At 59.9% G+C, this 16,014-nt stretch overlaps 1 protein-coding gene across 1 annotated transcript in view; it reads right to left on the reverse strand.

The window, feature by feature from the left end:
* The window catches only part of ROR2 (receptor tyrosine kinase like orphan receptor 2), a 138,888-nt gene that overhangs the window by 28,148 nt on the left and 94,726 nt on the right, over window positions 1–16,014 (reverse strand). The window contains exon 2 of the mRNA XM_059410153.1: window positions 4,948–5,025. Within this exon, the coding sequence (XP_059266136.1) occupies window positions 4,948–5,025 (78 nt within the window). The remainder of the gene's footprint in view (window positions 1–4,947; window positions 5,026–16,014) is intronic.

The raw sequence follows: 16,014 nt of genomic DNA on the forward strand, positions 1-16,014 counted from the left end.
GGGTCCTCGTGCAAGGGCTCACGTCCCTCTCAGAAGAGGGACATCTGGGCAGAGACACACAGAGAAGACCGTGTGACAACAGGGGCAGAGATGTGAGAGATGCAGCCACGAGCCCAGGAAGTCCACGCCTGGTGGACATCTGGCCTCCAGAACTGGGAGACAGGATTTCTGTGGCTCGAAACACCCCGTCTGTGGTTGCTGGGTACGAGAGCCCTCGGGAGCTGCAGCAGAGGGTAGGGATGGAGGAATGAAGGAGCCCGTGTGACAGGCCACCACCTCCCCACGGTTCTCTCCCAGCACTGTGCAGTCTGGCCACGTCCTGGGCGGCCCACCCGGCTCGGTGGACTCCTGGTGACGGGAAGGAGCGAGGCAGATCCGTAAGTGCCCCCCACCACCCCGGGGAGAGGCACTGGACTCAGAGCCCTTGACCCTGTGTCTGCAACAGAGGGTGAGCTCTCAACGTCACCCGTCAGCTCGGCGCCCTCACGCCTGCGGCAAACTCCAGGAGACGGTCACACGCTCACATCGGCAGTTCCGGAAACGCCCCCAGCACACGCGCTCCTCAATCCTTGCGTCCCACAGGAGTCGGGAACCCAAGGCTCGGGCAGCAGAGCAAGGGGCCTCGTCCACGCCAACGCAGAGCTCTGCTGATTTTTCTGTTCCCTCTGCCCCGGAACGCTGCACATGGCAGGGGCGGCCCGGTGGGTAAGGGTGGACATCTGCCCCGTGATTTAGGAGCCCCTGGGGACAGCAGCCCACGGGCTGTGCTGGGAGAGGCCTGGCCGCAGCAGCCCAGCAGCACCGCCCCCAGGCTCTCAGAAGCGATCCACTTCCCACAAACATTCCAAAGCACTGATTTTACAAAACCCGAGACGTGTCACAGATGCGCTTGAAATACAGCCTTGGAACGCAAGAGCAAACAGCCGCCGGGCCGGAGGTACCTTCGGCAAGCGTCACGCCAGCACCAGCGAGTGACAGAACGCCGCCCACCGTCTCACCCGCGTGTCTACGCAGCCCGGAAGACGGGCTCCGGGCGAACACCCACCCGGCGCTGAGGCAGCACTTTTCCTGGAGCCCGCGGGCCGGCTGCAGGCCTGTGGGGACGGGCCCTGGCACGCGGGAATTTCAGGCAAACTTTTCAGCTGTAAGTCACCGTGTCTGTCGTGTTTATTCCCTACGCAGGCTTTTTGCTCGGGGATCTGTCTCAGGACCGGCCACCGACCCTACATACGTGACGCCCTCTCTGTGGTGCAGGGGACCCAAGCACAGACGCCGTCTACACTCGGACCTCGTGCCCAGATCCGAGTCTGCTCGGAGGACGCCCCGCGGTTCTCCCTCCGAGGGCCCGGCCCAGCGGCCGTCTTTATCCGCCGGAGGTTCTAGAGAGATGGGGGGAGGGGTGGGGCCCGCACAAACGCCGACCGGAGTAAGGAAGTGGCTCCTACGGGCCGTCCGGCTGTTCTGAACTTTCTGTACGATTTCAGCCAAAAGGGCCAAGCAAGGAGCTCCCTGGAGTGGCACAGAAAAGCACGGGGATTAGTGAGCCCGGCACGGCCAGGCCAACTCCTGTCACTGAGCGTAGCAGGAGGCCGGGGAGCAGCGAGTGTCTCTCCGTGCAGCAGCCACAACCCGAGAAGAATAACGTCACAGGAAGGAGCCAGAGAACAGGGCCATAAGGGAACGACTGGGGTCCCTGAGGCTCCCCATGGCCGTTCTCGGGGATCCTGCCCCCAAGGGGTGGCTGAGGTCCCGTCACCTGGAACAGGGGTTGATGCTGACGGTCACACCTGCCACACAGCACACGCGTCCTGCCACTGGTGCCTTGTGGGCACCGCACAGAGACCCCATCCCTCCGACGACTGGGGGCACTGGGCATGCTGTCCCGTCACAGTGCGCGCACACACACACACAGACACACATGTGTACACACAGACGCATGCAAACATTCAAGCACACAGACACATGCACGCACACACATGTGCAAGAATACATACTGGGACACACACACATACACGTGGGCACACACGCAGGCACAGACACACAGAGCCACACGCGCGCACACGCACACATGTGTGCAAGAATACCTGCCGAGACACACGCACACACACACGCACGCGCACACACCTCCACATACACCTGCTCCACCAGGGAGCCCGCGCAGACGGTGCTCCTGTGCTCTGGAGAAGGGAACACAAGCTTCCAAATGCCTCTGAGCCGTAGACGGGAAGCAGCCTGGTTTTCCCACAATCCCATGAGGTTAACAAAAACAGACCAGAGGCCATCGAATCCGAACTCCGCAGACGGCGTGACAAAGTATGCAGCTGTGGGCTTGAGGAATTGCTCGAATACCAAAAAGGAGGACCAAGAAAACCACCCAAGGCACAGACCCGACTCCTCCGTGTTTGGAGCCGGTGGCCGGGTGGGGGTAAGTCCTGTGAGCGCCCCCCACGGGCACTTCCGCGCGGCCAGCGAGGCAGGGAGGGCGTCGTCCCTCCGGGGACCTGCGGGACCTCCCACCGCACAGCCGCTCTGCCCCCCACGCTGCTGGCAGCACAGCTGGGTCTGGGCGGTGCCCCCCCACCCCAGTCCCTCTGTCCCCACAGACCCAGGCCCTGGAGGCCTGCGCTCCGCACCTGGGCGGGGGGCTGGGGCCGCTGCAAACGCGGCTCCCCGAGGAGCACTGCTGTCTGCAGCGGAGCTCACGCGGACAGGCTCGCAGGGGTGTGTCCAGCCTCCTCAGCCGGTGCCACCTCCCGCCTGTCTTCCCCTTCACTCTCTCCTGCTGCCCCTTCCACGGTCCCGCCATCACTCTCCAGGCCACCAGGGCGATCGTCTCAGAGCGGGATCTGGTGACACCGTGCCCCAGGCCAGAATCTTGCACGGTGGAGAACGGCGCGTCCCAGAATAAAACAGAACCTTCTTCTGCCACCTGGAGAGCTGTGTGTCCTCCCCTGGGCTGCCCAACACAACTTTCTGTGGTGAGGGAATGTTCTAGATCTGGGCCATGACTGCGTGAGCCACAAGTGGCCACTGACCACTTGAAATGCAGCTCAGAAGACTGAGGAGCTGGAATCTTAATTCTATTTTAATTGATTTAAATTTAAAGACCCACACGTGCCTGATGGCCTTGGTACTGGGCCGTGTAGGTTTAGCTCCTGCTGACCCCAGCTACCCCAGCCCTTCCTCTCAGCTGCCCCAAGACAATGAGTCGTCTTGACCTCAGGGCCTTTGCACGGGCACTGCCAAGGCCCAGGACACCCGCTCCTTGCCCGTCAGCTCTTCAGCTCTCAGAGTAACATCCTGTCCTTTGCCGGGACGTCCTCCCCTTCCTTGCAGTGGACCGTACCCCTGTGTCTTCCTCCGAGCCGCTCCGTCAAGGACTCAGGATGCTGACTCCCCAGCATGGAAACCTCAGGAGGCAGAGACCACACACAATGCTGCTGGACTTCTGGGGTCCCCGGCATGTGCCTGGGCCTCACACAGCAGCTGGATATGTGTGGGCCATCCGGACTGTGGGCTAAGTCAGCCTTTTGAGAAATGATTTCAGAATCGAAACCACCGGAACGATCTTCCTTCTTAAGAAATGTTGCCCGAGACCCAGCATCCAGAGCACAGGCCCTGCTCCCCAGGGACGCGTCCCTGTCCTGATGGAGGCCTGCCCCTACAAGGACTCTGGGTCCCTGTGAGGTCACAGCGAGGTCTACGCACCATCGCCATCAACAGAGCAGGGAGCCCGGTGCCCTAGGTTCAGCCAAGTGACCCCTCAGCTCACCGCACGCGCTGGTGAGCGTTCCAGAGCCAGGAGGGAGGTGAGCGCCCCTGTGACCCTGGAAGCCTCTTGGGACTTGCAGGGATGCGTCAGCCCCTAGACTGAGGCCAGCAGACATGTGTCCCAGCTGCTCGATGCTCAGAAGACCCCACCGTGGACACTTGGAGGAAAACACCTTCTTACAGGGTCATGGGAGCCTCGAATGTGCAGGCCCTAAGAAATTACGATGGCTTTCTGGTTTTCGAATAATTGGAGGGTTAGCGGAACTAAACCGAATGTTTTAATAGACAGGCGTCAGGCTTTGTACCGAGTCTCCCCAAACCGTGTATCTCAGGGCCTAGAGCCCCCTGGGGGATGGGATGGCCTTTGACAGTGGACGTTTGGGGGCGTTAGGTCACCAGAAGCCCCCACAAGGGGGATCAGCGCCCTGACAGGGAGAGCAGCCCTCTGTCCGCCGCGTGGACAGCGGGAGAGCGCCCATCACACGCCCGGCAGAGAGGCCTCCCCAGACCCGACCCTGCTGGACCCCGCTGCCAGGACTCTGGGGAGCGAGTTCCCGTTGAGGTGTCGGCCCAGGTGCGGGGTCTCGTCACGGCAGCTGGGCTGAGACGGTGATCTCAGACCACTCGGGGACGGAGGGTGCAGCAGGAGGAGAGCCAGCTCCCCGAGGAAGCGGGCTGTGTCGACTCTGCCGCCCGGAGAAGCTGACACGGCGTGCCTGTGCCCACGGTGACCCGGACTGCGACCCGGAAAGGCGCAGCACGAGACAGAGAACTTGCCACGATTGCGCCACCGCCCACCGGCCACCCGCCCCGTCTGGGTGACGAGTGACCCCAGGAAGAACACTTGTCAGCAGGTGACAGCGGCCAGGCCACGCGTCCAGACCCTCAGGCTCTGCCCGGGCCCACGGAGCTCCCCTCAAGGCCCCTGCCTCCCTCTAGCGGCTACCCGCCCCCTCTATGCCCTGTCCCCGGCCACCGTCACCTTCCAGATGGCTCTAACGGCAGTGCAGCGGCAGGCAGGCCACCACCCCTGCCGACAGGCCAGCACTGGCTCCTGGGTGCCCACCCCGGGTCCGCAGCCGCCCCTCCGGGACAGGTGCCCACCGCGGGGGGCCTTTCTCGTGGGACCCTGAGGACGCTCTCGAACACCTGCCCCCAGAGCTCCTCACACTTTACCTTTCAGAGTTGGGAGGGGGCTGTCCGGTCCGTCCAGTTGTCCCAAAGCGTCGCTCGGGTCAGGAGCCTCCGGGTCCCCTGGGCAGAAGAGCACAGCACAACGTCAGTGAGAGCTCAGGGCAAGGCCTTTCCTCGGCTTCCCGAGCAGACACGACCGTGTTCCCGCCCAGCTGCCCACGGTTTCCAGAGCTCCTGCAGCGTGGGGTATGGGACGGAAGCACCAGGGACCCCCAGGGCGGCAGAGCGCGGACACTTGGCAGCCCGCGCCGATGAAGTGTGGGAGCCGACACCGAGCCCCATGCAGGGCGGGGAGAGGCTGGAGCACCGGTGGCCGAGACAAAGCCCCGCTGCAGCCCGTCTGCAGGCCGCCCCCCGGACACTGGCCCCGCAGCTCCGAATCCACCCCGAACCGCGGAGCCTCCCAGGCCTCTCCTTCTGCTCCCGGCTCCCGGGTCTGCTCACGGCCGGCAGCCACGGACGGAGGGAGCCGCGACTGTGAGGACTGAAGTGTCTCATCCCGCAGCACCAGCAGCCCACCCCGTAGAGACGGGGTCGCAGGAGCGACGCCCCAAACTCACCCACACCCCGTGCAAGTGCGTGTCTGGTCTGCTGAACCAGCAGCACCGCACACGGAGGTGGGCGCCCATCCCCAGGTCCTGGGGGAAAGCCAGGGGGCACGACGCACGCCAGCCCCGCGTCCCCGTGTGGCTCCTGTCCCTTCGCTTTCCGACTGTCACCTGGCAGCCAGGCCTCGACCCGCTCCCTCCAGTCGGGGGCGGGGGAGGGTGGGGGAGAGCCGGTGACGCCAGAGGTGGCTGCGACAACACAGCCCGACGGACCCGGGTTGGTGTCGTCAAAGCCGACCAGTGAGGGAACATCCACGCCGAGCATTGCCTGGTTTAGAAAACAGGAGATCCTGCCCGGGGACACACGGACGAAGCTGACGGAAACAGCAGGACACGGAAGGACCGACCCGTGGCCGACAAGGTCCCCAGCGTCGTCAACCTCACAGGCAGATGGTGCACCCCAGGACGGGGGTGGGCGGAGCTAGCGTTCAGTGGGGGCGGGCTCATCCGGGGGAGACCAACGGAGCAGCTCTCGGAGTGGACAGCGGCGGTCACAGACGTGCCTGGGATAGGAACCCGTGGGTCGTGTGCGTCTACCACCGTGGGTTTAAAAACGTCCACAGGAGACGGTTTATGATTCGATACGGATGAGGCCGCCCCACTGTGTCTCTCAAATGAGAATCGAGAGGGGACAAAGCAGCAGACCCTCCAGGCCGCTCTCAGGGTGAAGCCTTGCTCCAGGCCGCTGAGCTCTGAAAGCGGGTTCGAGCGGTCCGCAGAGAACCAGGCGCACGGGGCCCTCTAACCGCGCAGCCGAACGAGCGCGGCTGGCGGATCCTTGAGGCACCGGTGTCCCTCTGCCGATCTGTCCCTCCCACCAGCAACTGCATCCCAGGACACACCGGTGACCACGGGCCTGCGCCCTTGGGTACCAGCCCCGGCTCCCCGACAGCCGACAGCCGGCAAGAGGCTGTTTCTGCCCCGGCCCGGGCTTCCTGCGGCCACTGAAGGACGGTTCCCTCTTCCTATCACTTCCCGTCCAAACTCCTCCGGCCGTCCGAAGCCAGCTCTCATCACATGTCCCCGACCAACCCCTCGGAAGTACCACCCGATTCTCTGAGACGACCCCAAACAGCATATCCCTCCCGGAGCAGACCTAGCGTTCTCCCATGACTCATGACCCTGCCCAGGGGACCGTAAACAGCGGTCAGACATCGGTGGCTGCGTCCCTGGGACGGGCAGCAGCTCTACGAGGCAGTCGACGCGTCCGTGCTCAAGAATCACACTCCAGTTGGTTCCGCAAAGGCAAGTCGGCACCTTACACGTACCGTCCGTCAGCACCGTGTAAGGGCAGAGAGGCCGCAGGAAATCACACACACTTGCCCTGTGTACACACCCTGGGAGAGGCGTGAGCGCTAGTCACTGCCGAGAAAAGGGCCAGTGGTGTGAAGCCGTGAAGTAAACGCAGCCCAAGGAGAGGCGAGCACGACTCGCCCTGCCGCACCGTGGAGGACGCCGGCTGCTCCGGGCGACTCCCAGGCCCGAATCATGTACCTCCCCCGCACCCGAGGCGCCGCCCAGACCAGCGCGCTGCCCGCGGGGAGGTGCCCGAGACGATCGCCAAGCTCTGCTGGCCCTGGAGAAACGGGAAGGTTCTGTCGGAAAAGGTCGTGCTGGTCCGCACGGAAACGGGGTTTAATCTCTTGTTTCTTCCAGCCTCCAGCTTTGCCCTAAACATTTCCATTAAGATTCAGTAAAATTCAGCGCAGGCACTGCGGCGGCAGAGCGCCAGGTGCGTGTTGGAGACACGGATGAAGTTTCAAGGCGCCCACCAGGCAGACCCCAGAGGCCCCGAGACAAGTCACCTACGTGAATAAATGCGGAACGGCCCACGGCCACGTTCCTTCGTGCGGACGCCTGTAGTTTGAGCACAACCGGGCCCTGTTGCTGCTTCCCACCGAGAAAGAAGGAGCCCATTGAGAGTCTGACGTTAGAAACCGCCGTTCTCCTGCACAGCAGTAAGTCGGACGCCGCACCTCCCAAAACGTGTAAGCCAGAGGTACTGGGCCAAATACGAGCTTGGGGACAGGTGACAGGTGGCAGCACGGGCCCGCATTTCCAGATTCCAAAGGGTCTCTCCTGCCCCCCAGAAGGCTTGCAAACACCCCAAAAAATAAACACAAGCCAAAACCAACTAAATGGCCACAAAAACTCTCCCCCAAACCATCAAAATGTCACTATTATGTATCTGGGAAAGCAACAGGAGCACGGAAACCATTGCTGGTGTCAGGTCGGCGTGATTATTAGCCCCTTATTATTATTACTATTTTTTAACGTTTAGAGAGAGGAGAACACCTAAAATGAGTCAAATTTCAATGAGGCTGGTTTATACAATGATACGTGACATGCATAGTTTGGTTCCTGTCAAAATTACCCTTTAATGCCTGGAAGCAGAGACCCGATGCAGAGGCCAAGGACACAGGCACTGCACGGATCGGGGTGAGAACAATGACCTGGCCCAGGCCTGTGACGGACGGACCGCACCCGTGACGGAAGGCTTAACACGAGGGGAGATGCGGATGCACAACACGGGACCTCGTGACGCCCCACGGCTCCCTACGACCCTCCGTGGAGAGCTCAGGGGAGAACGAGTCCGCGTCCGTCCCTCGGTCCCAGCCCGCCACCAAGGCTCGCCGGTGAAGAAGGGCGGGGAGAGCCGACCTCCAGCGCCCTCACTTCCCTGGCGCCTGATTCGGCCGAAGCCGGGCAGGACTGCGGGAGGCTCAGGTCCGCGGGGCCAGAGACCCGCTGGGTCGCATCTAAGCCGCGCAAAGACGCAGCGGCAGCCAGACAGCTCAGACTGAAGTCACTTGGGAGAAGCTGGGTTTTGAGCTGGATCCGGCCTTAATCGCCAGGCATGGGGATACCGGCTCTGACCCAGGAACTCGGGGCATCCCCTTGGCCGGGATGAAGCGGCCGCCGTCTGCAGGGTGACCCGACGCCCAGATTCACCAATGGTGTCTGGTGACGCTTGGTAAGTCGTCGGGGTTTTGGGGCGGAGGGCGGAGCCCAGCTTGCCCCGAGGCGGGGAAATGCGTGAAAACCACAAACCAGGCCCCGGTCCCACGGAATACCCCTGGGCCGGCTCGCAGCATGGGCCTCGGATGGGGCGCCGGGACTCGCGCTGTCGGAGGAGGAATCTGTCTCCGCAGAGCTGGGTCGTGGCGTGTTCTGTTCGCAGGCTCCTCTCCACGGAGACGCGGGCGTGCTCATTAGCGGCAGAGACACCATTAGGCAAAATTTACTAATGAAGCTCGACCCACGCTCTGGGACTGGGGTCCAGGCCGCCTTCCTGTTTGGGTCCATGTCGCTCAGAATGTTCTGTTACTCACACTCCCCACCCACTCATCTCTACCTGTGATCGGAATCAGGGACGCTTGCTGTGATTTAATTGATGTACTCCCGGCATATCTAGACAGCTTCAAAGCAGGGCTGCTGTTTAATTAGCGGGGGCACTTTATTCACCAAAGCCTGGCGCTCTTGGATGTGGCATCCTCGTGAAAAGGTGTAATTTCCAGGATCTGAGAAAAACCGCAGTCAGGGCCCAGAAAACCCCCAGCCTGGAGGGCTGACTGTGCAGCAGGCCAGGGGCTTCCGCAAGGGCAGACACATCTCCCAGGGACAACTCAGACGGCCCGTCCGCTCGCAACGGGAAACACCGACCACGCGTTCCAGAACCATCCCTCGGCTCAGCCGACACGTGCAGCGAGAAGCAGCGTGATGCCGGAGATGCGGGAGCCACAGGAAAGAAACTAATTACTGGGAAGGAGCCGAGGGGAGGAAGCCCCCAGAGGGGCGTCCATCCGTCTGCGCACCCGGCCAGACAAGGCAAGTAACTAGGAAAGAGACCCCGCAATGTCGGCGTCCGGAGGACCGCGGTTAAAACGTCGCACCGTGCGTCTTCACGGAGCTAGAACACCACCGGGCAGGGAGGCGAGCCAGGGCCTCGGCGCTGAAGGTCCTAACGGTCTCTACTGTCTGACTTTCACCCAGGCTAACGCTGGGTGGAGTAGGTGCCGGCCCGTGCCTCCCTCAAGGGCTGGCCCAGCCCTGCTGTGTGGACTCGAAGTGAACTCCAGCCACCTGACACAGAGTCAGCACGGACCGTCCCCAACTTAACTCGCTTTGATTCCGCTTGGACAGCAAACATGTCAAAGCCCCCAGTGAGCCAAGTGGAGACGCGGCTCCCCCTTCCCGGGCACCGCCTGAAGCGAGAGCTTTCTCCCCTCGGGGTCTCGGATGGCCCCCAGGGCCGCCAACAAAGGCCGCACTGTCAGGCCTGGTGAGCCTGTGGCTGAATTGGGTCGTTCATCCACCTTCTCTCCTCCCGACACCTAGAGCCTCCGGCCATGGCAGGGAAGGTGAGACCAGCCCCCCCCCCCCGCCACTGTGAGGCCACGTCCGGGCCCCCGCTTCCCCATGGGGCCGCCCGACACTGGCCCAACACGGCCGAGAAAGGGCAAACAGAAACGCGGGGTGTGCACTGCTCGTGCGTTCTCGGTCTCCACTTCGTTTCGTGGAAACTCTTGAATTACTACTGTTCCTACACCAAGGTTTTTGGCTCAAATCCCTAGATTTATTTAAAGGTAAAGGAGAAAAAGATACTTTTTTTTTTTTTTTTTTTTAAGAATGACCCTTATCGGGAAGAGAACGGAGTCGGGCGTGATCCCAGGTCAGCAGGAGAGGCTCCCCTCTCGGTGCCTAAGGGTGAGGTTGACAGGCCCGGCCCTCCACACGCTGCAGCCGGGACCCAGGGCTGCGAGACCCGGGGGCTGACGGGAAGGCGTCCACGGACAACGGGCACAGGTGGCCGCCAGCAGGCTCCGTCCAGTGTCTGTGTCCCCGTGGCCTCGTCCTGCCGCCCTTCTGCAAGTAGGTCATTCGTCAGCAGGGATGGCCTCAAGCTCGTGGAAACAAACAGCAAACGGGGGTGGATGTTTGCTCTAATCAAGGTGGGGACATGGACTGTTTTGTTTAAGTCGCTTCTGGATGAGTTTGCTAGTGGGGCTGCGCCGCAGCCTGGTGGCTTAAGGCCGGGGACGCCGGTGCGAGCAGGGCTGGTGTCTCCGGCGGGCCGCCCCCCCCCCGGCCCCGGGGCAGGCAGCCTCCCTCAGGCGCCCTCCGTGCCGCTGCCCTCACTGTGCGCATCGGTGTCCGGATCTCTTCGTATAAGGACCAGGCGCACTGGATCAGGGCCCAGCATAAGGACCTCGTCTACACTTGATGACTCCCGTAGAGACTCCGTCCAAACAAGGTCACACTCGGAGATGCTTCGGGCTGGGACTCCAGCGGGCCTGTTTCTGGGGAGCCGGTTCAGCCCGCAGCAGGGGTGTTGTTTGTTGGCAGCGCTGCCTTAGAAGGAATGCCGATCTATTTTAAATGTATATGCACCTAAAAACACAGCCCCAAAAACACAAAGCAGAAACTTACAGAAATGGGAAAAAAAAAAGTAGCTAAGTCAGTAATACTAACTGGAGATTTCAATAACCCACTTTCGGTAATGGATGTAAGAACTGGGCAGGCCAGGAGGGGAACAGAAAACTTAAATGGCGCCGTCCGCCGACCGTAACTAGCACATTAGAACATTCCACCCCTCCAGCAAGAGACACATTCTTCTCGGGCTTACAGACAATGTGTTCCCGGACAGACCGTGTTCTAGGTAGTAAAATAAGATTTAACAAACCTGAAGGGAATCAAGCCATGCAAACTATGTTCTCTAACAACAGAATATAATTAGAAATCAGTAACAGAAGGAAATTTGAGAATTCACAAATATGCAGAAATTAAACAAAACATTTCTAAATAACCAGTCCCAGAAAATACCACAGGGAGGTTATAAAATACTTGGACAGGCAGGAAGGGACACATTTAACAAAACTTAAGTTGTACAATTAAGGTAGTGCTTAGAGGGGAAAGTTCTAGTATTGTATTTAAAAAGATCTCGGGCGCCTAGACAGCTCGATTGGTCAGGTCAGGTCATGATCTCCAGGTCCTGGAATCGAACCCCGTGCCGGGCTCCCTGCTCAGCAGGCGTCTACTTGTCCCTCTCCCCTAACCCCTGCTCTCCCTCAAATGAATAAATAAAATCTTTTTTAAAAAAGTCTCAAATCTATAACATAACCTTACACCTTAAGGACTTATAAAAAGAAAGGCAAACTTTTATAAACTTAAAAAAAGAGCAAACTTATAAAAAGAAGAGCAAACCGAAGCTAGCAAAAGAGAAGAAAGAATAAAGATAGGGCAGAGACAAACAAAGAAACGGCAGAGAAAATCAATGCAACAAAAAGCTGGTTCTTTGAAAAGATCCCCCAAACTGAGAAAGCTGCGGCTCGGGTGACCAAGAGAAAAGGACAGGAGACTCGAATCACTGGGGTCAGAAATGGAAGAGGGGCCATGACCACTGAATGAGAAGAAACGGAAAGGACTGTAACAGTGTGAATGATCGTGGGCCGACGCGTTAGTAACCCAGACGAGATGGACACAGTCCTACAGGAACCCAGCTACCAAGGCCGACTTCCGAAGAAACGGGACGGTCCTGAACGGGTCTGCAGCACGTGGAGGCACGGAGCCAGCGGCCAGAAGACTTCCCAGGAAGCAAAGCCCAGCACCAGACGACCTCTCTGGTGAATTCTACCAAATGTTTGGACAAGAATTAACACCAATAACTTCACAGACCCTTCAAAAATATATAAATAAGAGAGACGACACGTTCCAACACGTTGTAGGAGGCCAGTACTACCCGGACACCAACACACTCCCCGGGGCTTGGGGCACGGAGCAAAGGTGCCCACGAGGCAGACGGGCACAAAGACAGACCCCGGAGCGAGCAGCGCACAGGCAGAGCCCACGGCGCCCTGTGGCCTCCCAGGCCACGGCCGGGCACGCAGAGGTGCGGCGACCTAGGATGCGGGGAGCTCGGCGGGAAACGCACCCGCGTGCAGACTCGGAGGAAACAGCGTGTTTGAATCATGTAGCGGACTCAGACACGTTCTTTTAAATGAAAAAACCAAAAACAAAAAACATAAAAACTAGCCAAGTTTTTTAAGCAGAACAAAATAATTCACCTTGGAAATCTATAATTACCGAAATTCTCTAGTTTTTTAAGAATGTTAACATTTCGGGGCTCCTGGGGGGGCTCAGGCAGTTAAGTGTCCACCTTCGGCTCAGGTCGTGATCTCAGGGTCCTGGGATCGAGGCCCGCGTCGGGCTCTCTGCTCAGCGGGGAGCCCGCTTCTCCCTCTCCCCCTGCTTGTGCTTTCTCTCTCTCTCTCTGTCAAATAGATACATAAACTCTTAAAAAAAAAAAAAAAAAGCTGAAGAACTTAATGAAACTATGTAACTCAAAGTGCCTGCGGCGCAGCAACATGTAGCCGGGTCAGAGCTCCCGCTGCTCCGCCTCCTGCATTTTAAACAACCCGGGACAGTCTCCACATCTACTTCCCACACATCCCGCACCGCCGTCTTCCCACAGAGAGTGCCGCGGCAGAGGGTCTCATTCGTTCCATAGAAAGGGCAAGGCCTGGCGACAGCGACGCAAGCGTGTGCATTTCACAGGCACGACCCTGGACGGTTCATACCGTCCCTAAGTCACGGTACGCCCGATGTGGGGCTGACCATAAAAATGCACGGAGTTGCCAGTTATCTTGTTTTCTGTAAGTTCATGTCTCTGTCTTGTCTGCGCTTCTCCTTTTAAATAATTTGCTGAAGGAATTAAGCTGGCAATCCTATCAGCACACACTGCCTCATTCTCCACGCTGGAGTACAAAGGACATTTTCAGTTCATTGTTTTTACCTAAGTGGGACTCTTAAACTCATAAATCACGGTTGTTTCAAAGTTTTTTTTGAGGCTTTTTTATTTTCGCAGCCAGAAGCCCTAAACGAATCCATCACGGAGCAACGTCATGGGTAATTACCGCGGGGCTGACTCGCGGCTCCGGCCCTCCGGGCGGCAGGTGTGCTCTCCGCCTCGTGTCTGAAAGCACCTCTGCTGCAGCAGCCCCACGGCTCCGGGAACCCCTCCCCGTCATTACCACGGAAACACGCGCCACCGTGCGATGCGGGACACCCAGCCAGCGTGCATGCGTGTGTGCGCCTGGGACTCAGATGGTCCCTGAGGCTTCGTCCTCAGGATTTGAGGCTTTTGGCAATCGCAAGCAGTTAGATTTGGAATAAAATGGAACCAGATGAAAAGAACAAAAGGGCTAGCGTCCCTGGACACATGAGAGTTGGCATCTCCGGACACACGGGGCTGACATCCCTGGAGACACGGGGCCGGCATCTCGGGACACAAGGGGTGCTGTCTCTGTCCCCGGGCCCATTCCCCTTCCGGCATCCCAGGGGGACCCTTCCTTGCCCCACTGTCTCAATGGGCAGGGGGATTCTGCACCCCACCCCGACGTCCAGCAGTGCCGGAGACATCTGTGACAGTGAGACCAGGTGGGGCACGGTGGGACACGTCACACACGTTCAATATGCAGGAAAACCCCCATCAAGGGGAATTACTGGGCCCCATAAGTCAACACCATGAGGCCGAGAAACGGCTCCAGTCCACCGTGTTTCCGTGCGGGCTCTTAGTCCCGGTCAGCAAGTCTGAGCACTGAACAGAGCTTAGACACAATCTCGCGCGTCATCTGCGCTCCTGCCTCCCCTTCTCCAACTTCAGAAGTGCCGTCTCCGCCTCTCCGACTCCTTAAATGCCAAATGGGAGCGAGGGGCCCTTCCTCCCCGGGTCTCCTGGACTCTTGAACCTCCTGTGCTTTGCTTCACATTCTCTCCACGGAAGCGGACAAGCGCATCTTTTCTCCATCTGCCCATTTCTCTACGTGTCCCTCCCTTCCACCGCGACGCGTACGAGGCCGCGGCCACAGTCACCGCCCTCCCAGCCAGGCACCTGCTGGGGACAGCGGCTGCCGCTGAGAGATGTGGGGTCGGGAAGGGCCTTGCTCCCCTCAACCCCTGCCACGGCAACCACAGCCACGTATGTGCGTGTTTCTGTGGCGTCCCGGCTGCTCCAACGGCGGCATCACTACGAACGTCCCAGGCTTGGGGCTGGACGCCTTTGGGACACCGCCCAGCGGGGCCACGGAGGTGGTGGGGCCACCGTAGCTGGCCACAGACAGACTCCAGTCGCCCCAACGGCTGAACCGTTTGAAGAAACACGCACCCTACGTGATGGCGAGAAGGACTCGTGCTCTTGTCGGCAGGTGGCTTCTCGTCCTAATGCAAGTGCAACCAGGAAAGGGAAGGAAGACAGCACCAGGGCTGGCTCGGGGAGGCGGGAGGGGACGGGGTCGGGGCTCCCAGCGCCCACGCGGCCAGGCAGACACACAGCTCCAGACCTGCACGCCCTTCCCACTCGCTCCCACGTCTAGTCCACTAAGCCACAGTAAAGTTCACAGCCGTGTTTCCAAAGAGACCCGCTATTTATGCAAACAAGCGGTGTTCCACGTGTGCCAGCAAGGAGCTCACAGTGGGCCCCAGCCCTGCTTTCAGGATTTACTAAAACAGATGCCGAGTCTCACACCACAGGAAAGTTGAGGGACGGAAGGCCTGGAGGACCCTGACCCTGGAGGGTAGAGTTTTGCATCAACGGGGATGCAGCGCGAGTCGCTCCGGCAGTGGGGAGCGCCTATGAAGGCAGCGGGACTGGCCCCACCCCACCCGGCTTTCCTTCCCACCCTAACCCTTACAGCACGGACTTCACAAGCACAGACGCCGACGAGCCCGTGACGGGAGCTGAGCCGTCCTTTCTGCACAAGAACTGGCCAAGACCTACGATTTGCAGGGCACAGGGCGTGACGATTCTCCCCCGGAGTTCTGTTTGGACCTAACTCACCCCAAGCCTTGTGCTAAAAACAGAGTAAAAAGGGAAGAACCCAACACCCCCTGGACGGCAGTTCTCAGGGGGACGTGCCGTGAGGACTCGCGGCGCATGAGTTCTCAGCGGGAACAGAAGCGGGAGGGCTGCCCAGCGCGGCGAGGAGAGGCAGCGCCCACTCAAGAAAGTCCCCCGGAGGGGCAAAGAGCCCGCACCTGAGCAGCCTGTCAGCAGTGACGGTCCCTGAGGGCCCTCGGCAGCAGCCGTGCATGGAAAGTGGGCGCGAGGGCCGCTGCCGTCTGTCCGGCATCCCTGGGGCCATCTTACCTGCCTCTGCCACCCAGCCCTGAACGACAAGCACACACATGCACACACACACACACACACACACACACACACACGGAACAAAACCGCCCCTAGCAGGCTGCCAGAGGCTCTTTCCGTTTAACGGGGGAAGCAGGTGAATCTCTCCATGGAAAACCATCCCATGCAGGAGGCTCCAGTGACGTGGCTCTGGCCCGTGAGCCACCACGGACCAAAATTCACCTGACATTTCAAAACTGTGATGCGTTCCCTCACATCGGCTGGCAAAGGTCCCAGGCCAGGCCGGGGACGGTGCAGACA

The sequence above is a fragment of the Mustela nigripes genome, chromosome 9 (assembly GCF_022355385.1).
Source record: "Mustela nigripes isolate SB6536 chromosome 9, MUSNIG.SB6536, whole genome shotgun sequence".
NCBI classification, from domain to species: domain Eukaryota; kingdom Metazoa; phylum Chordata; class Mammalia; order Carnivora; family Mustelidae; genus Mustela; species Mustela nigripes.